Below are 21,793 nucleotides of genomic sequence, written 5' to 3' on the forward strand. Positions count from 1 at the left end.
CATTTTGACTTTGAAGGCAGCTAAAGAAAGGTCAAATATATGTGGGTTTTTTGTGTTTTTTTTTTGAATCCTCTAGCAAGCAGAGCTCTTTGGGATTCTTTGCATTCTACAACATGGTAATTAATAATTCTGCCTCTGAATTCCTTGGTTCAGACCTTCAAGTGTGGAATTGAAAAATAGTACATCTTCAACAAAATACAAATGGGATCCTAAAACCCTGAGAGTAAGGGTTTCTTTTACCTTTAGTTTCCCACATCAGTGTGTTTTTCCCCAAATGGGTTCCCTCACCATGTATATAAGTATATAACTACTAATAATAATGGTGATGGTGTCAATAATTAATATCTTTTAAGTACCTGAATCTAAATATTCAACCTACAGTAACCTCTGTCCCTCATAACAACCATATAAAGAAGGTGTGGGTTTTTTTGTTTTGTTTTGTTTGTTTTTAAAGTGAGAAGCAGGGAGGCAGAGAGACAGATTCCTGCATGTGCCCAACTGGGATCCACCTGGCATGCCCACCAGGGGGCGATGCTCGGCCCCTCTCGGGCATTGCTCCGTTGCAACCAGAGACATTCTAGTACCTGAGGCGGAAGCTGTGGAGCCATTCTCAGCGCCCGGGCCAACTTTGCTCCAATGGAGCCTTGGCTGCAGGAGGGGAAGAGAGAAACAGAGAGGAAGGAGACAGGGAAGAGTGGAGAAGCAGATGGGTGCTTCTCCTGTGTTCCCTGGCCAGGAATCAAACCTGGATCTTCCACACACCAGGCCAAAGCACTACCATTGAGCCAGGGCCAAGAAGGTGATTTTTTCATTTCTTATTCTGTCATGAGGAAAATAAGGTGTCCAGATGTTTCTGGATTAGCTCCAGGTTGCACAGCTAGAATATATGACCCCGAGATTTGCTCCCAGGCTGCCCCTGTCCTAGAGTCTGTCATCTGAGAGTCTAGGTGTCTGTCTCTGTTAGATATTGAAGTGGCGGGGTAGAGGGAAAGTGTTTGCTGCTAAGGTAATTCTTTTTTTTTTTCTTCTGTTCTTTTTTCTCCTTTTATCTTTCTCTCCTTCTTTATTTCTACCTGCTGTCCTTTCTTACCCACTTTTTAAAAACTGTCCAATAGTTTTCTCCTGTCAGGTGAAGTTGGCCTCGCTTCTCTGGCACCTGATGCTCTGTCAGGATCCCAGAGCCTGGCGTTCTCAGTCTCCGCTTCATAATTCACTTTCTCTGGGGCGAGTCGTCTAACTTCTCTCCTCTTGGTTGCTCCATTCATCAAAAAATGAAGATATCATCACAGATTACCTTTTAAGATTCTTGGGAAGCACTTTTGAATAAAAGCACAATATACGGCACAAGTCTGAAGAATAGCTCAGGTTTCAAGATGGAGGTGGGAAATAGAGAAGCCCTCCCTGGAGCTTGGGTCCACCGCATTACTCAACCACGGCCGCTGCTGGCCGCGTGCAGTATGTCTCACTCAAGATTTAGCATCTATTCCATATGGCTATATAAAATCACAGGATGCTTTCCCTGGGGGTATGTGCTAAAATCTCTTTCTTAAATGTCTAGACTGTGACCTTCAGGGATAGAATAAGTGTGGCTCCAATACAACAGCACAGCAGGAAATGTTCTAACCCTGCTGCCCTCCCTACCCCAGCCCTCCGGGCTTTCTCCTCAATGGCTTTTCACAGATAGCACTTCCAGGCTTCCACTTCTTAGCGCTCCCATAATTGCTGAACACCAAAGTCTGAATTGCTTTCAGAGCCTTTGTTGCAAAGATACAATTTGATCGTTGCCTTTGCTTTTCCATCATAGGGAGCCCTAACCTAGCTTCCTGAGTTTTGCTTTTTGTAATTTGAACACCATCTCTCTAGTCTTCTTCTTAGGTTCATGCCTTAATCCTGCCTCATTTTCTTTGCAATTGATTCCAGTGCTCAACAAGCTCTCAAGGGCTGGCATCGGTTTGTGCACCAGTTAGGGAAGGCAGGCTGCAAAGAGTTTTGATATTTGAGAAGATGCTGCACTCTCTGAATTAAGCTAGAGAGAAGGAGGCTGACAGATATAAGAACTAGCCCTTATTGAGCACTCACTATGTGCAAGCATGACGCCGAGGACTTTATGTGCACCATCCTACTTAATCCTGGTTATCCCAGGATGATATAAATTCTCCTGTTGACCTAATTATACAGGTCGGGGATTTGTTGCTTGAAGAGTTGGCCCAAATTTCCAAAATCTGTCATGGTGTTCATCATTTTGCAATATATAAATGTATCAAGTCAGCACACTGTTCACCTTAAACTTACACAATATTATATGTCAATTCTATCTGATAAAGCTAGGGAAAAAGCAATCAGCTAATAAGGGCTGGAAACTAAGTCTCGGTTATGAGACTCATGCTCTTAACTGCTCACATAGTTCCATGTGGAAGAATTGTCTAGGCTCCAGGTTATCTGGATCATGTGGCAATGATTTACCATCCCCCTGGAAACATAAAGTCAAGGCAAGACATTCCTCACTCCCAAGTGCTTAGCAATTTCCTATTGAAGCGCTCTTTTTTTATATGAGCCTTCCATTTTATACATTGCAGAGATTTTAAACTCATAAAAACTGATTCATATTTAACATTTCAACTCTGACTTCTTAGAAAAAAGACACCACTCTTATTCATAATGAAATTGAAATTGTGGAAAAATAGATAGTATTGGTTGTCCTAAATCCTTCGTCGAACCAGTGGGTATGAGGAAGGAAGGCAGAGCAGGTTGGCTTTTCTCTGAAATAGCCCAGGGCCAGGGTCTGTAGACCACCAGCCACAGCCTCTGCTCTGCCTCCTTCACAGCAGAGCTTCCAGAGAGCTGAAGCCACTCTCCCTTCGACCCACTGTACCTTTGCACATGCTGTTCCAGCTGATTCCAGCAGCTTTGGCCCCAGTGTGCCTGGATATTATTTTTCAGATTCATCTCAGGCTTTAACTCTTCTGTGGAGTTATTCTTGACATTCCAAACAGAAACAATCCTTTTCGTGTCTCTACCTCCTCTTGACCTAATGTAGGTAGTATTGCTTGTTGCAGGAAATGACACCAACGGAGGATAACAGATGCTCAGACAGCTTCATAGAGGAAGGAGAATTTTTTAGTAGCTGGCAGATCACGTGGGGCTTAGTAGCACCAAAGCACGAGCTTCCCGAAGTTAGACTTTTAACATCTTATGTACCTTTTACAGTGTCTGTACAAGGGGCGTGTGATTCCTTTGTCTGAGGTCTTATGTGCACCTCATGACTCAAGATGGGGAGGGGGAGTTTCAGTGGGGCAGCAAGGGGAACGAGGTTTCCAAACCACTGGTCCTAGCTATTTACAGATCTGATTTTCTTGTAAGTACTGTACGAGTCTCCAGCACATCAGTTAGAGATCTATAGAATGTGGCTGAGTCTGTCATTCCTGCAGGCTGCTTCTCCTAGGTTCTCCTGGTTTCTCCCCTCTCATGCTATTCTGTAAGGCACGACGTGATTGGCACATTCCACCTGCCAGGGCCTTTGCACTTGCTGAGCTCTGCCTGCAGCACTCTTCTCCTGATAACTGCGTGACTCACTCATTCTTTACTCAACTGCCACCTTGGTCAGTGAGGCCTTTCATGATCATTCTGTTTAATTATAGCCTTTCCCACTGGCACAGACCCTGTCCTCCTGCTCTGCCCTATTTCTTATCATATAACTTGATTTTGTATCTTCCCAGCAGGTTATAAACCTACATGTTGCAGTATTTTTAGCTGTTCTGCAGGAGCGTTGGTTCTCAGAATAACCCTTGGTACAGTGGTTGCTTGATAACTCAATAATGACCGAGTAAAAGACTGTCTTTCTCAGCTTTGACATTGCTGAATTTTGGTCTGAATAATTCTTTGCTGTGAGGCTTTTCTGTACATACGTGTGGGATATTTAGCAGCATCTTTGGTCTCGACACACCTATCCAGCCACCAGTAGCACTCCCAAAATAACTATAGACAGTGCCAAATGTCCACTGAGGGGGAATTGTCCTCAGGGAGAAACACACTGTTTCAGTTTCTCAGATCCTGGAGAATGGGATATTTTCTTTGAGCGTCTAGGGTCCAACATGTAGCAGATGCTCGATCCGTTTTTAAAGCTGGATTGATGTCACTTGATAACTACATATCATATATTTATCTCAGATTTCATGGTACAGTTTTATAGACAAGACTATCTTATCAAACTTTATTTTCTCTGTATCATCAATTTACTCTTTCGATACTATGGGTTTAGTATCAAGATGATGTGGAGGAATGGAGAATTTTAAAAAAAAAAAAAAAAAAAAAGGTCCTGGTCCTTGAGAATCTCACAGTTAGAGAAGCAAATATACAGGCCGAAAGTAATGCAAAAAGGATGTATTATCTCTCTCCTCAACCTATGCTACTTTCATCAAGTGTGTTTTCTGTGACAGAGATTATCTATAAAGGCCTGCCTGGACAGTAACTATTTCAACTTTGCAGCCTATATGGTTTCTATTGCAACTACACCCATAGAAAATAGCTTCTTTAAGACATTTTTAAATCAGATTTTTCTAGAGCAAAGACAAGCATCTCAACCTGAAGATGTCAAGATTAATTTAAAGTGACTCTATGCCCCCATCCTATCACAGAATGTGATGGACTAGAAGAATATGGCAATTTCCAAAAATGTGTGAAACAACCTCACAGTATAAAGTGCAGGTTTAATGGAAAGCAAGTCATTAGATCATAGCTGCATTCTATAAATGTATAGAATACAGTGTAATGCAGCACAATACAGTACAATGGAAGGCAATACAATGGAAAATGTCACAATGCATTACACATTACTAAGAGTAAATTTTATATTTCTGGATGTCTGTGTGTGTATGTGAAAGTTTCTGACTTAAAATTTATTTCATACTATTCAGTGTTGTAAAAAGGATTAGCAAAACCCTATGTTCAACCCACTAGAATAATGTAATGGACAGAACAAAAGAAAAGCCTACAGGCAGATATCCAGGCAGGACACCATTGTGCGTTAAGGTAACTAAGAAATCCAGGAAGTGGATGGAGATGGGAGGATGAAGAGGGTGGTTCACAGGTACTAAAATGGTCCCGCTTCTGCACATGGCTCACTGCATTCTCTTCTAACATTCAGTCTGTAACCTTGATGTGTGTTATTAACACCTGTTCACCTTCTTCCTCTATTCCATGCCTTTCCACAGGACAAAACCTTGACCGGAACTGTCCCTCTTCCTGTGCTTTTCTCCCTGGCAAAAATCCTGCTCATTCTCCCAGGCCTAACGGAAATGCCAGCATTGTTGCAAAGCTTTGCCTCAGTCCACCAGGCACAATTAATCATGCTCTCCTCCATATTCCCTCAGCACTTTATTCCTACTGCTACAATACCATATATCACATTTTATAATGCTTGTTTTTTTACATGCTACTCTTTGCTACTCAATTGTGAGCTTCTTAGGGATGGGTTGTAGACATCTTAACACCCAGCACGTTCTCTGCACGTGGTAGGTGGCCAGGCCTTAAATGGGGATGGCTTAGTGATGTAGTTCAGACTCCGAGTTTAAAACCCAAGTTACCATTTAGCAGAGGGATCTTATATAACTTATTTAACTTCCCTGAGCCAGCTTTCTTTTCTAACAGTGAAGACAAGGACTAATGCACAGAGTTACTGTAAGGATGGAACAGAATATTCTGCCTATACAACACTTAATAGGTCTTTGATAAATGGAATTACTGTTACTATTGTTGTTATTACTGTTGATATGGGAGTGGAAACGGCTTTTAGAGCTGTGTATACACACACAATATAGTAAGTGATAGGGTTGAAGGTGATTCTGGGGCCATTGATTAGATATTAAATTATGCATTGTGCTTAAGGCCAGAATGTTGATATGAAAGTGATCATTGCAGATGTCTGGATGCTTGGTTTTATACCTCAAACCATCTGGATGCTTTTCACTTTTACCTTTTCTCTACATTTTGAACTGTTTTTGGGGAGAGGTTGGGGAGTAGAAACAAAGATTAAAATAGCAAAGTCTTGCTCCTGGAGATACCTAATAGACTTAATTGTACAAAGTTGAAACAGAGCTTCTCAACCTCAACACTGTTGCCATTTTAAGCCAGATACTTCTTTATTATGCAAGGCTGTCCTTGCATTGTAGGATGTTTACAACATCTCTGCCCTCTGCCCACCAAATGCCGGTAATACACTGACCTCACATGCCATCTTGTAACAACCAAAATATTTGAGAAGACCTTTGCTAAGTACCATGTTCTAAACAAAGTGAGGAATAAACCAAAAGCAAACATGGAGGTGATGATATCACTTTCATTATTGACAGAGCTGGATTGGAAAACATAAATTTAAGTGTGGGAGCGTTTGCTGAGAATGAACACAGAACGAATATCAAGTCCCAGGGAGGAAGGTGTCATCAGGGAGGTATGGAAAATTGATAACTCTCTGAAGGCAGCTCACTCCCCAGAAAGAAGAAGGACGGGCATGGAGTTTTGCTAAGCGTGACCATATTTTAAATATTTTCTCCTCCCTTTGAATTTTAGCTGTATATAATTAAATTAATTGCAATGTTTGGTTTGTGACACCCTGGAACCATCCATGGTGACCAGTTTTATTTACTTTTAAACATTTTGATAGTTATTTTAACAATGAAATTTACACCTAAGGACTCAATATCCAAACTAAACCTAGAAATGTTACAACTATCTATTTCTTATCATTTAGTGCTTCCCATCCTCCTACTTTTCCCACCTGAGGTCCATCGATTTGTTATATACTTTCTCCCAAAGTTATCAATAGAATAATTTCCTCTACCTCCCCAGGGGCAGAATGAGCAAAGCTGGCAGAGAGGTCAGAAATGATCTTAAGGAAAATGCTTCCTCAAGGAAAGCAGTAGGAAAGGAAAGGATTGCCTTCCAACAGATGGAGTTGAAACTTGTATGTTTCCTTACTTTTTCAGAATAGCGGGTGTCCCTTGGATTAAAATGTATACCAGGAAAACTTTGAGTTCTAAACACATGCAAAGTGTTTAGAACTTGAAGGGCTATGTAAACCTATTTTTGTCAAATTGACCACATGATGGTGGCACTGGGCATTCACACACCTGCCACGTGCAACCCCACCTTTTCTTTCTGTTCCCTGTAATATCTGAGTCTCATTCCACATACTGAGAAATGTTAAATATATGAGGAGTCTTTCTGTGGATTAACTCTCCCATAATTTTAAGTTTTGTGATTTTACCTTCTTGCACAATGGAAAGGGTCCTTTCAAAAATAGAAATCAGTGCTGGCTGGTTGGCTCAGTGGTAGAGCATCGGCCTGGCATGCAGGAGTCCCGGATTCGATTCTGGCCAGGGCACATAGGAAAAGCGCCAATCTGCTTCTCCACCCCTCCCCCTCTCCTTCCTCTCTGTCTCTCTCTTCCCCTCCCGTAGCCAAGGCTCCATTGGAGCAAAGTTTGCCTGGGCGCTGAGGATGGCTTTGTGGCCTCTACCTCAGGTGCTCGAATGGCTCTGATTGCATCAGAGCGACACCCCAAGATGGGCAGAGCATTGCCCCCTAGTGGGCGGGCTGGGTGGATCCCGGTCGGGTGCATGCAGGAGTCTGTCCTGTTTCCAGCTTCAGAAAAATACAAAAAAAAGAAAAAAAAATAGAAATCATACCAGTTCAGAGTTAAGCCAATCCAATATCTCCCCAGGGTATAAGTTAGTAACAAATGGCACTATAAGAACAGATTCAGGTTTGTGATCTCGTTGTGTGTAATCTACAGTCTGTTCAAACCATACTTCGGAATCTGGAAAGCGATTGACAAAGGAGCAACGTACTCATGTTGCCTGAGTTTTTCTGAGTTTGCAAAGCAGCTGTGATACTAAGTTCCATTGCAAAACCCATGATTCTATCCAGTAAGGTCATCGAGTCCAGGAAGGAGTGCTGATGAGCCCTTACTAAGGAATGAGCCCCACAGCACAGGGGTCTTTGCTGTTTAGTTCACGCTGCATCTCCAGAATGTAGAGCAGGAGCTGGTGCACAGTAGTATTGGTATTCGGAAAAACAGGGTCCTGGTGATAAAGAACAACAATCACATGTTGTGTTTGAGCACATTCCCATGGAGGCGCCTTGTGCTGAGTCATTTATGTTGGTAATTTGATTTAACCTGCACAGCATGGGCGTTGTTGTTGTTGTTGTTGTTATTACTGTTTTGCTCCAGAGAAAACTTAGGTCCAGAGAGGTGAAATAATTTGCTGTAAGTCACATAGCTAATAAACATAGAGCAAGGATATGGACTATGTCGTTTCTGCTATCCCATTTTCTCAATGCTAGAAAGAACTGCAGTGGTGCCTAGGCTCCCTGTTTTAATTATACCATCGACCAAGTAATTATAATAATTCTATGAGCAAATTAAAGGTCCTCCCAGTGCCAGAGCCCTTTCCTTTGAAGTGTTAGGTTCACAATTGATCAAGAAGCGCCTATCCAAATAGAAATAGTCTATCCACAATCTTTAATCTAGGCAACACAGTATACTTTGATATTTTATTAGGTATTTGTTAATTTTGATTTCCCCATAGTAGCTTGAATTTTGAATGACATACTTTTTCTTTGCTTTTGTGCTTTTTGAAATTACTTTGACATTTTATGTAAGGTTCATGGATTTCTTCTTCATCAGTTTCATTAAAAATAGTATATGCCTAGATTGGGTGAAATGCGACTAGGCTCAGATAATAATGAAGATCAGATTCTGAGTCAATGAACTTGAATGGCTCCCCACCTGCCTTCTTTAATGCCATATGTGCAATTTGGACATATTTTTTCCTTTACACTTATAGTCAATTTCCTTATTCCGTATGTAACTATTCAAAAAAGGAAGAAACCTGCCCATGTGAATATCAGATTACAGATAAACCTGCACTGTCAAGTATAAAGAGTAGGTAAGACTTTGAATCTTGGCTCTGCTATTTACAACCTGGGCAGCCTCAGATGGGCCACTTGATTAATGAGCCTCAGTTTCACTATTTTTATAATTGGAAAAATCACACCTTTCTAAAAGGTCCATGATGAAGGCTACTAATACTCTTATTAAAAACTAAATCAAGCATAAATTACAAGCTCATATCAGCCCATCTTAGTGAAACTGGACACCTATATAGGATGGTTTTAATTGTCTGGGTATTAGATAAGACAGTTTATTCCTGGTCCATGATACACAGTCATATTGGTATTGTTATCATTATAATTCGTTTTACTTTTAAATATATATATATATCTGTACACCAAACACTATTTTAATTCCATGACAAGTATTATTTCCTGCTCAGAGCACCCCATTTATTATGTACATTCTTGGAACACCATGAACATGACACACATCTATACATTCTTAGGACATCACAAGCATCTTACACTTTTTCAAAAAACTACTGTCATCTCTGTTTAAGGGCGGAGTAAATCAAGAGTGCACATGTATTATGAAACAACTCTGAGTCTCCTAACCAGGTCAACAGATGTATGTGTGTGAATGTATGAGTGTGCACACACTGGTCTAGATCAAATGCTTCTTTGACTAGACTACTAAAAAAACCCAAGGTGAATGTCCTGCTTCTAAGCCCCTGTCTTCTTTTGCTGCCACTTGAAACCTTCCTTAACAACTTTCCGTCTATTGCCTGACCAGTGGTGGCACAGTGGATAGAGCATTGATCTGCAATGCTGAGGTCACCAGTTCACAACCCCATGGATGCCACCTTGAGTATAGGCTCATTGGCTTGAGCGCAGGATGGTTGACCCAATCCCAAGGTTGCTGGTTTGAGCCCAAAGGTCACTGGTATAAAGTCCAAGGTCACTCCCTTCAGCCCAGAGGTTACCAGCTCAAACAAGTAGTCACTGGCTCATCTTGAGTCCAAGGTTCGATACCTGGTCAGGGCACTTATGAGAAGTAAACAGTGCACAACTAAAGTGAAGCAACTGTGAGATGATGCTTCTCATCTCTCTCCCTTTTCTGTCTCTCTCTGTCTCAGAACAACGACAACAACCACAACAAAAAAAAACCCATCAGCTTTCCATCTGTCACATTTAGCTTTCAAAAACACTTTACTGTTATGTCATTAACTTTGATATGGAACTATACTTTAAATACCTTACTTGAAATGTCAATCACTAGAGCTCAATAGGTGTGATTTTTGAGACTGAACTTTTGTGTATGTGTGTGTATATTTGAATATATATGGATATATATATATAATATATATATGTATGTATGTTTTTGTGTTGAGCATACCAAGGCAACATCTGTTTCTGCATAGGCTCAAAGTAGTTAAGTGCTGGAAAGAGAAAGTGGTATTCAAATACCAAGGTATATATTGTCTGTCCTCCGGCAGGAGCGAAGGAACTCACAATTAATTGCTAAGCTACAAAATGTTAAATCATACAGTGGTTATTAAAAGATGTGGAAAGTTACAATATTATGAGAATTTTTGTATACTTCAACTGGTGTTAAACTACCTAAAGATCTGCATCTTCTTAAAGTTAGACCCAAATTATTTATCTGATAATGGTAAAATATAACCATGACATTTTTCTAGGTTGACATATTCTCACTGCAATTATAAAAAAAAAAAAAAACTGATTTCCTCTCTGGTGAGTAAAAGCAACTCTGGGTTAACAAGTTGCAATCATCTTCATGAATGAGAGATTTTGCAGCGTTACTACACTAAGTTATTGCTTATCCAGCAAGGTTGCACAATGAAGTATTCCGGATGAAGTGTCTCAGAGTTGTTAGAGGAAGAGTTTTGCTGTCAGAACAACCTGCAGAATATAAGTTAATTCATTAGGCAAATATTTTTGGAACATCTACTATGTACTCAGACACTAAGAGTATGGTACCGTGGGGAGCAAAAAGAAGCACGGTCCTTATCCTTATCGGCTTTATACAATTCCAATGTGTGAAACAGGAAGTGATAAGCAATTCGCCACAAATAAACACTATAGTTAATGCTATTTAATGTTGCAAAGGAGAGGTTCATTGAGCTGCGCTATGCTATTCAGGCGTGTAATGAGGGGAAGTAACCCAGTCTGGGAGGGCTAACAGGACAGCACCGGAAAGGAGTTGGGAGAATTTTGCAATGCTTCACAAAAGGCTTAATGAACTCTACATTCTCTAAAACTGTATTTTCACATTGAGACATTTCCCCTAACAGTATAATTTTAGGTGTACTAAATATTTTAGCTATACTGACAAGGCATTGGTTTTATTACAGGAATACTGGAAACAACTTAAATATTCAAAATAGTGGTTAGTTAAATGTATTATGTTATCAAAAATTATATCGTTTAAAAATAATGTAAAAATGTTTTTATTGTAATAAAGATGTTTTCAGAGAAAAGTGGTAACCAAATAATGATTATTTAAAATGCTTTTGCCTTTATCCCAATTCTATCCTTTCTAGTACTCAGTTTATCCTATTTGATTTGAAATATGCCAATAATAACAGTAACAATATAGCTGCTCATACTAGTTTCCATTTAGCACATTCTAGCCCAGTGCTAAATAATTTACCTTTGTTATTCTGATGGCATGTAAACTAGTGAAGTATTATTACATTTATTTCTTTTTGTGTACCAAAATGTTTAAATATGTCAACACAGCTATGCACTCCCTATGCAAAAAAGCATCATTTCAACACTTGTGCTGTTTACCATGAGTTTTATTCCCATTTTATCTAATAGAAATCCCTCATTCTTTTGCAACAGCATTCTGTGAAGAGGGCTGCAGATATGGTGGGACATGCGTGGCACCTAACAAATGTGTCTGTCCTTCTGGATTCACAGGAAGCAGCTGCGAGAAAGGTAACCTTAGCCCTTTAGGGGGGCATGGTGAGGAGAAAGTTTCAGAGAGAATGGACACACTTCTCTAGGAGTACAGTATTGTCTGTTGACTTGATACATTATGTTTCCCTGGGGGTGCGGCTCCCCAATGTGGATATGCTTTGATTACTGTATAATGGGCAACCTCCCTCTGAAAAATAGAGCTTTATTTGCCCTCCCTTCAATGTTTCCAAATAGCAAGATTGAGTTATTCCCTGCTATAGTTTGAAGTGTGCTTTTGAGTGCTAATTAGAGATAAGCTTGATGAACCGACCTGCCCCAGTTATCAGCTATTGGGGGTAGCATTCCACACAACTACTGGAGTTATAACAATCTGTTGTGTCAACAGGATCTAAATTAGAACTATGTGCTCCTTGCATGAAAGCACATTAAACACCTCCAGCAGCAAGTTTATTGGTGTGCTTGGGATTTTGTTCTGGTGTTGGTTTATTGGGAACATTATCATTCCTGGTCCTGATAATATATGCCAATTAGTATTTGCAAGATTCCATTATGTGCACCTTTCTATTTGTAATAAATGTAGTGTTTACATTTGGTGCTATTTGATTAAATAATTTCTCTCATTAATTTGAGAAGTCTTTTCACCTGTGTGCAAATTAAATTGACTTCAATGCCAGTGTGCCAATGTATACATATATCAATGCAAGCAAGGGGTCTTTGCCATGTAAATTTGAATATTTATGTATTTGCCCTTAATTTTATAGACCTAAAATTACATTTCTCATAGTACAGCATAAAAATATGGAAATATGATAATGTAGTCATTATGTCTATTATTCGATGAGAGAGAGGAAGTCTTTATCTCAGCAAAACTCTGGCTTCCTTTCCTTTTTGTTTAAAGATTTCTGAATTTAGATAATGCATCTTAAAAGCAACCTTATTTATTGTACTACACCCTAACTTTCTGCATGTTACATTGCACTGCCTGTGTACGTATTAATATAAGGCAGCCAACTCCTTTCATAAACATGTCCAAATTTAACTATGTGAATTATTCAACAAGAAAATCAAGAAGCAATACGTGCACCATTGTTTTCATATTTTGTGATATTATCAATCACATTTGTTAAAATTGTTTTGTACTTAAAAAAGGCATATAAAAGAGCCAGGTACTGCCTCTGAGCAGCATCAGAATTAGCACGTGGAGCTGGAGAATTCTTGCCAAAAGCAAAGAAACTTAATGATACCTTAGAACACATGCCCTTATTGCAGTGCATTTGATTTTAATTAGGTTTTCTAAAGTGAAAAAAAAAATACATCTAAAGGTTTCTTATTTTTCCCTCTAGCACTGCTCTGTTTCCCTAAAATGAGTATAAAGGAATTAATGAGGACAGAATGGTCATGTAGATAATGTCGATTATAATGGATACTACCAGGAATGCTATATTATTTATTAAGTACTAATTATGGGTCAGGTCTTTTAAATAAATATTTTAATATTAAGAATAAACAAAAAAGATAAATTACTGTCACTCCTGTTTTCTAGATGGCAAAATAAAGCTGAGCTAAGTTAAGTAACTTCTGCATTGCTACAGTCAGTATTAGAACTGAGAATAAAATTCAAGTTTCATTCTACAAAGGCTGCATTATTAAACCCTTGCGTGTGTTTCTCAAGGTAATCCATGGACTTCTGGTTAAAATCTAGATTCCTGGGCTGCCACCCAGAGCTAGTAAATCAGAGTGTACAGGAGAAGGCCCATGAACCTAACTCTCACTGAGCACCTCAGGTTGCTTGTTTTTTAAAAAGTTATTATTATATTATTGTGATATTTAAACCAGAACATCTACTCTAACGTTTTTATTATTTTTACTTTATGAAGAATTGTGGTAGAACATTGACTTTAGACCTGGGCTTGAGTCAGGGGCAGCCTAGGAAAATTAATTATGGTTTTTTATGGCTTGTTCATTTGACTTACATCCTTTTCTTGGCTCACTAAGAGGTTGGTTGAGTTAGTGCTTATGTTCTGATTCATAACTTGGAACAAGAAAAGTAGAGATAAAGCGGAAAGTCAAGACCAGAGGCAAAAGGGAAACAGAGATACACAGGACATGGGTTTCTTTTCAGAAGTTAAAGCTGAGCTTGAGCACTGCATATTTTTTAATTCACGCACAATTATAATAATGTCAAAATAAAATAAAACAAGGTTTCTTTGCATAGGATGCTATCTCCCATCAGTACCAAGGCCATACCATTTAATATTGGACAATATTCTTTTTAAATTAAATTTATTGGGGTGACATTGGTTAATAGGGTCATATAGATTTCAAGTGTACATTTCTATGATAGATGATTTGTATATTGCATTGTGTGCCCACCACTCAAAGTCAGCTCATCTTCCATCACCGTATTATTCGGCCACCTTTAACCCTTTACTATCCCACTGTTTCCCTCTGGTAACCACCATACTGTTGTTTGTATCTGTGAGTTTCAGTTTCATATCCCACATATGAGTGAAATCATAGGGTTCTTGGCTTTTTTTTTTTTTTTTTAAATAAATTTTTATTAATGGTAATGGGATGACATTAATAAATCAGGGTACATATATTCGAAGAAAACATGTCTAGGTTATTTTGTCATCAAATTATGTTGCACACCCCTCGCCCAAAGTCAGATTGTCCTCCGTCACCCTCTATCTAGTTCTCTGTGCCCCTCCCCCTCCCCCTAACTCTCTCCCTCCCTCCCTCCCATGTCCTCCCTCCCCCCCCACCCTTGGTAACCACCACACTCTTGTCCATGTCTCTTAGTCTCATTTTTATGTTCCACCAATGTATGGAATCATTTAGTTCTTGTTTTTTTCTGATTTGCTTATTTCACTCCTTATAATGTTATCAAGATCCCACCATTTTGCTGTAAATGATCTGATGTCATCATTTCTTATGGCTGAGTAGTATTCCATAGTGTATATGTGCCACATCTTCTTTATCCAGTCTTCTATTGAAGGGCTTTTTGGTTGTTTCCATGTCTTGGTTCTTGGCTTTTATGAGGGACTTATTTCACTTAGCATGATATTCTCAGGGTCCATCCACTTTGCCGCAAATGACAGAATTTTATCTTCACCAATATTCTACTTCTATGAGATTTTTTGTGGATAGGATAAAAAAATTCCAGTTCATTGTGTATAAGGGATCTAGAAGAATTATAGGACAAATACTGAAAATCTATTCCATGTCTTGTCTGAATTATTTTGTCATGTCATTCATTAGCAAAAAATATTAAGTAATTCTATTTGCCACTGAATAATGATGCTAGATGCATTGAGACTTAGGATGCAAAGGAAAAATGCAGATGCATTATAACTCTCAGTTGCATGATCACAAATAAATTGTTGATTTGCTTTGTTTTAATTTCAAGGCTAACTAATGGTGCCTTTTGAGCTGTATAGATTCCGCTTATATTTAGTTTTAAAATGTTTCCCTGGGTACCTAGTTACTGGTTTTATTCATTGCTTGTGATATTTAGCCTTTTAGAATTCAAGTACCGTTAGTTAAATTATTGAAATCATTTGTTAAAGAAAATGCCTGTCTGGAGTTAAAGGTCCCACTTGTGTTTGGTATGTAGCACAAAGATGAACACTGCATTTATTTTATATGGATAGGATTTTAGTGAACTTGAACTTTTCATAACCCCACTCAAGATAAGCATACATTTTTACCTCTTGGTTTCTGAACAACATGTTATGTTGGTTCTTCTTACCCTTTGTTCTCTCTGTTTCATATTTAACATCGAGATGTACAAAGAGAGAGAGAAAAATACGATGAGTATAGCTTTGGTCCTCTTAGGATAGAAAAGGGCCGCTGGTAAAAAGCTTCTTCTTTTTCTTTCTGTCTTTCATTTTTTTTTGTTTTGATTTTTGAGAGTAAGTTTATTAAAGGTAGGGACAGTAGAACAAGGAAGGGCCTAGAATAGAAGAAGTAACAAGAGAGAGCCTTGGCTCTCTCTCCCTTCCGGAAAAGAAATGAGCCTCCACTGGGATGTCGGAGAAAAGGGGTCCTTGGGGACAGGTTCAGAGGGTTAGCCTGAAACCCTGAAATGAGTTGTCACTGCCCATTGTTCCCCTGGTTGCCAGTCTCGTGGGGACCCTTAGAGTTTAAGAGTGCATGTCTGTGGGGGAAGACACTGGAAGGGAAAATTGTGGGTGTGCTCCCGCGATGAAGAGCTTCTGGGTCCTTTGTTTTGAGGGTTTTTAAAGACTGGGAGTTTAGGGGAGGATTTTAATACAATATTCATCAGCTTTTCAGGGTATGCCCTTTCAGAGTTGTGGTCTCTACTTAATCTAAGAGGACGAAAAGGATATCATGCCACACTGGCATAACATAGCCAACCACAGAACAAATCAAAACAATACAAAGTCATTCTAGAGACTTTTCAAATATAAACTCAAGGAGCCACACTAAATCCAGACATATGTTACCTGCCATAAACAGCAGAACATCACCCTCTGATTAGTGAATCACACTATTTCCTACTTGGCGTTAAGCAAATGTGCAAGCAACAGTAAGTAGAGATTAAATATAAGGTATTAAACCAAGTCCAGTTAGTGATTTCTTAACCTTGACACTTTTGATATTTCAGAACAGATAATTCTTTGTTGCAGAGAGCTGTCCTGGACATTGTGGGATGCTTAGCGGCATCACTGGGCTCTACCCACTAAACAACACTTGTTCTTTGACCCACAGTCATGACAAGCAAAAATGTCACCGGACATTGCCAAATATCTTCTGGGAGGCAGAATCACCCTGTTGACAACAGCAGGTCTAGATGTAGCATTTTAAAAAGTTTTACAATGTGTGTTTGAGTGTATACACAGATATATATGTATGTATATATATTGAGCATTTTTAGAAATGCTTATTACTATACAATCTTGACCACTCCAGAGCCAGGGACTGGCTGATACCATCATGCGCTGTCTTGGACACATCTTCTTGTGGTCTTAGGGATGATTGATGTAGAACCTGTTGATGGAGTAAACATATACATGTTTCAGTCCCACCCATGGACCATGTGACTAATCCTTATGTTCTCCTGAAAGAAGAAAAATTCCTGTATTCTTTTTTTTTAGAAGAAACTTTTCAATGTGTGTGTTGAGCTGATTATTTTATTTGCTCTAAAGTGCTTTCGTTATAAAAGACTTCTCAATTACTCACTTTTAGTAGGAGTTTCAACTGCATATAAATCAAGATGGTTATTTGTAGTGGTATAGACCAGACAGCTAATTTTACTGTATTTTTCTACTTGTATATTAAATGAATTATAAAATATATAAATACAATTGCATAGACATCAGGTATCCATGAACAGTGCTTTGTGAATCAGACAGTGAGAGTTAGACAAAACTAGTCAATCTATAAACTAGACCATAGTGTAGTATAAAAAAATAAAAATATGCTACCTGACCAGGCAGTGGTGCACTGGATAGAGCATCGGACTGGGACACGGAGGACTCAGGTTCCCAACCTTGAGCTCACCGGCTTGAGCACAGGCTTATCCGCCTTGAGCATGGGCTCACCAGCTTGAGCGCGGGGTTATTAGCTTGATTGTGGGATTATAGACATGACCATATGGTCGCTGGCTTGAAGCCAAAGATTGCTGGCTTGAGCCCAAGGTCACTGGCTTGAGCATAGGGTCACTTGCTCTGCTTTAGCCCCCCAGTCAAGGCATACATGAGAAAGCAATCAATGAACAAGCAATCAACAAACAACTAAGATGCCACAACAAAGAACTGATGCTTCTCATCTCTCCCCCTTCCTGTTTGTCTATCCCTATCTCTCCCTCTCTCTGACTCTTCCTGTCTCTGTCAAAAATAATAATAGTAATAATAAAATAAGTAGATAAATTAAAACATGCTGATATGATATAAATAGCAGCCCTTGACTTTTCTCCACACTTGCTTCAGAAATGGGTTCATTTACTGTAAATATTATTAAATACATTCATATAACCATTGAACCTCTCACAGTCTCCAAGCCTTTCTAAAATATATTAAATATCTGATCAAGAATATTCTGGGAAAACAATAATAACGACAAAGTTTCACAGCATTATCTATTCACAATATAATTTTCAGTAGTCATTTCTTTCTATTTTGATTACCTGAATTTTCTAATTTTTATACAACAAATATAAATTGTTTGTAATAAGAGGTAATTTTAAAAAATTATGTTTAATATTAAGGGAACATGAAGTCATGAAAAGGACTTCCTTTTTCCAAGTTCCTGAAGAACTTTTAACCTTTCTTAAAAGAAAATGACTTTTTGCAAGATAGTTTATCTTTTCTGTGTGCCTCAGGGACTTGCAGATATGTAGACAGAGGGTAATAGTTTGCCCTGAGCATATTATCCATCCACCAACTATAAAGAATGGTCAGAAACAAAGACTTCTATATTCTTCCAAAATTTAACTCTTTCTCTCATTTTGAGAGAACTCTACTAGCATTCTCTGTTTGCAATTGCTCTCCCCATCCCTGTTTCTGGGAAACACTTTAAGAACCTTCAAGAAGGTCGGTAATAGCTCCATTCTGTTCACAGAAAAAAGACAATTTATTCTGTTTCCTACCCAGCTCTCACAGGGCTGTGAGGAAGGTGTCTGGGAAGAGGGTGAGTGCAAACGGGCCACTTCAACATCTGTGCAGTCTGAGGTTTGTTTAACTTTTCTCAACATGAACCTTCTGGTTGTCTGGCACTTGTAAATGGCAACTTCTATTATTAATGTTGCTTGTCATTGTTGTGCAGCTCAAAGATGTCCAGAAAAGAGTAAGCAGTGCTTTTGTGGCATCATTTAAAAAAGGAAATAGGATTTGAGGTCTCTCTGAGTTGCTCACCCATTTGAAGCCACCAGAAAAGACACAATAGACGCAAATTCTCTTTGAAAATTTTATTGAGGCTCTATGAGTGTGAATTTGTTTGAGGAGCTATTCCTTGCACTGGGTCTTTGCAGAAATATGGATTGGCAAAGGAGACACTTGGCCCTGGAGCATGAGCAGAGCTCAAACCCACCAACACTAACATTTTATCTTTAGAGCAGCTCCACCTTGAGTTCCACTGCCGAACCTAGAGTACCTTGTTCAAGACCCCCTTCCACTCCTCAGTTCTACCCACTCAACTTTCTTCTTTAAGCTGTGCTGGAGAAATTGAGCTAGAGAGCCAATATACTTTCCCATGGTTCTGAAACAGAGTTGCCACTTAACTCTCAGAGCTGCGTGAAAATATTTAAAAACCCTGTTCTTTTTATTAAATTATTTTTAAATGTTTCCATCACAATTGGCATATAATATTATATTAGTTTCAGATGTACAACATATTGAGTCGAAAATATTTAAAAACCCTGTTTTTTTATTAAATTATTTTTAAATGTTTCCATCACAATTGGCATATAATATTATATTAGTTTCAGATGTACAACATACTGAGTCGACACTCGTATAAATTACAAAGTGATGACCTCCACTAGTCTAGTACCCATCGGACACCATACGGTTATTACAATGTTATTAGCTAAGTTCCCTATGCTGTGCTTTATATCCCCGTGGCTACTTTTCCAACTGGAAATTTGTACTATTTAATCCCTTCACCTTTTTCACCTATGCCCCCAGCCAACTCCTCTTTCATCTGGCAGCCATTGAACACATGAGGACATGTATCACTGTTATTTAGGCAGGCATTGCTGGAATTGAGGTTCCAACCCGTGTATGACAGAATCCAGATTTCACACTCCTTCCAATATCAGTGGCCTCTTGATCACATTACCTGTGTGCAGGGCAAATTATAGATTACCTAGGAAGGAGGTCAAATAAATTATGCTGTCCTGTGAGTAATGAACCATAATTTTCTACGTGATTATGTACATTGTTTTATATCTTCCTTTCAAGATCTTTATTATGCTAAGGCAGGAAGAGAATATAAAAAGAGTAGGGGGTGGCACAATCTCTGTAGCTATACCAGCTCAGTTTAAGTTGGGCTTCCATATTTACTGAAATCTGTAGTATTGGATCAGATATACCATGTTTCCCCATGTATAAGATGCTCCAAATATAAGGCACACCTTAATTTTGGGGCCCGAAATTTGAAAAAAAAAAGTATTACATAAAGTTATTGAACTCAAGTTTTATTCATCACAAAATTTATACAACTTCTCATCCACATGACAAATCAGGAAATGCAAGCAAAATAATCTACAGCCACTGTATAAGATGCACCCAGTTTTAAGACCCCAAATTTTTCGAAAAAGAGTACATCTTATACATGGGGAAATACGGTAAGTAATGTTTCCAAGCATCAGTTTGCCACTAAAAAATGGGATATCAGTATTACCTATGTCATAATATTGTTGTGAAATTAAACAAGATAGTCTCTAAAAATCACTTAGTAGAGTGCTTAGTACATAGTAGCTGTCTGGAGATGATATCTATTGTTGAGTCTATCCTCAATTTCCTGGGTAATGAAAGTGAGACTCAAATGACAGGCTACTTTCCCAAAGATACTCAGCAGGGAACTGGTGGAGCCATGCCTTCGACCCATTTTCTACTTCTGAAGTCTCTCTGCTCCTTTCACCAGCTCTTAGCGCCTCTCACTGTACCATTCAGATGTAAACGGTTTCCATTCATGACATCTTTGCTAATTGATATTCTCTCAGTTCCCATAAACATTTTATGTCATTTTGTATCAAGCTAATACATATTAAATTATGCACCAGAGTTTTGCCCTAGAGGAAAAGTGAGTTAATTCAGAACTTGAAATGGCGGCATGTACACTGTGTAACTTAGGTATGGTTCTTCGGGAGGATTTCTTTCTCTTTTGGTTATTGTTTATTTCCCATTTCTTGGAGTTGAAAGTGAAGCTGTCACACCGAATTCTCACTGTCTTATTGGGAGTATGATGGTCTCAGCAGCCTTGTACATTGGCTACCTGAGGCCTCACTGAAATGCCTACCTCACCTGTCCATCTGAAAATATTTTTTAGCCCTTTGTTGAGTCTTCAGATTCACTTAGGAAACACAAACATTCTAATTTTCGATTTGGCATCTGGAAACCTGGATTCCATTCCAAGAGTCCACTATTTATGAACTATGTGATGTGGGGCAGCATCAGCTTTTTATTTTTTTTTAATTTTTTTTTATTTTTCCGAAGTTAGAATCCAGGAGGCAGTCAGACAGACTCCCACATGCGTCCAGATCAGGACCCAGCCTGCATGCCCACCAGGGGGCGATACTCTGCCCATCTGGGGCGTCGCTCCTCTGCAATTGGAGCCATTCTAGCACCTGAGGCAGAGGTCATGGAGCCGCCCTCAGCGCCTGGGCCAACTTTGCTCCCATGGAGCCCTGGCTGCAGGAGGGGAAGAGAGAGATAGAGAGAAAGGGGGGGGAAACTTCCCCGTTTTTTGTGCCACCCCCTATTCTTTTTATATTCTCTTCCTGCCTTAGCATAATAAATATATTGAAAGGAAGATATAAAACAATGTACATAATCAAGTAGAAATGGGCGCTTCTCCTGTGTGCCCTGGCGGGTAATCAAACCCAGGACTTCCACACGCCGGGCGTATGCTCTACCACTGAGCCAACCCGGCCAGGGTGACATCAGCTTTTCTATGTAAAATGGGACTAATCATCCAAGAACAGCCTTGAACTTGTCCTTTCCCTGTCATCAGGCAGTCCTGGAACTGCACCCGGAGAGCACAGTCAGCGGTGGGCACATACATGAGCTTTGGTGATGCACTTAAAATCTTTAAAAGGGGCATTTAAAATAATAATACATCAGAAGCATCCTGGATTTATAACTATAGAGAGTTAATGAAATCAATTGTGGGTCATCATTCCATGGAATCTTTAAAACCTATGAAGAAAGACTGCTTAATGACGCGGGCAGTATGGCGTAGTGTGTGTTCTGGAACATGAACTCGGGAA

The 21,793-nt window shown here is 39.2% G+C and overlaps 1 protein-coding gene across 2 annotated transcripts in view; it reads left to right on the plus strand.

Annotated features, from left to right (window-relative positions):
- NELL1 (neural EGFL like 1) overlaps positions 1-21,793 on the plus strand; it is an 854,093-nt gene that overhangs the window by 625,699 nt on the left and 206,601 nt on the right. For both annotated transcript variants that reach the window (XM_066251133.1, XM_066251134.1), the window contains exon 15: positions 11,761-11,856. In XM_066251133.1, the coding sequence (XP_066107230.1) occupies positions 11,761-11,856 (96 nt within the window). The remainder of the gene's footprint in view (positions 1-11,760; positions 11,857-21,793) is intronic.

Source organism: Saccopteryx bilineata, chromosome 1, assembly GCF_036850765.1.
Source record: "Saccopteryx bilineata isolate mSacBil1 chromosome 1, mSacBil1_pri_phased_curated, whole genome shotgun sequence".
NCBI lineage: Eukaryota > Metazoa > Chordata > Mammalia > Chiroptera > Emballonuridae > Saccopteryx > Saccopteryx bilineata.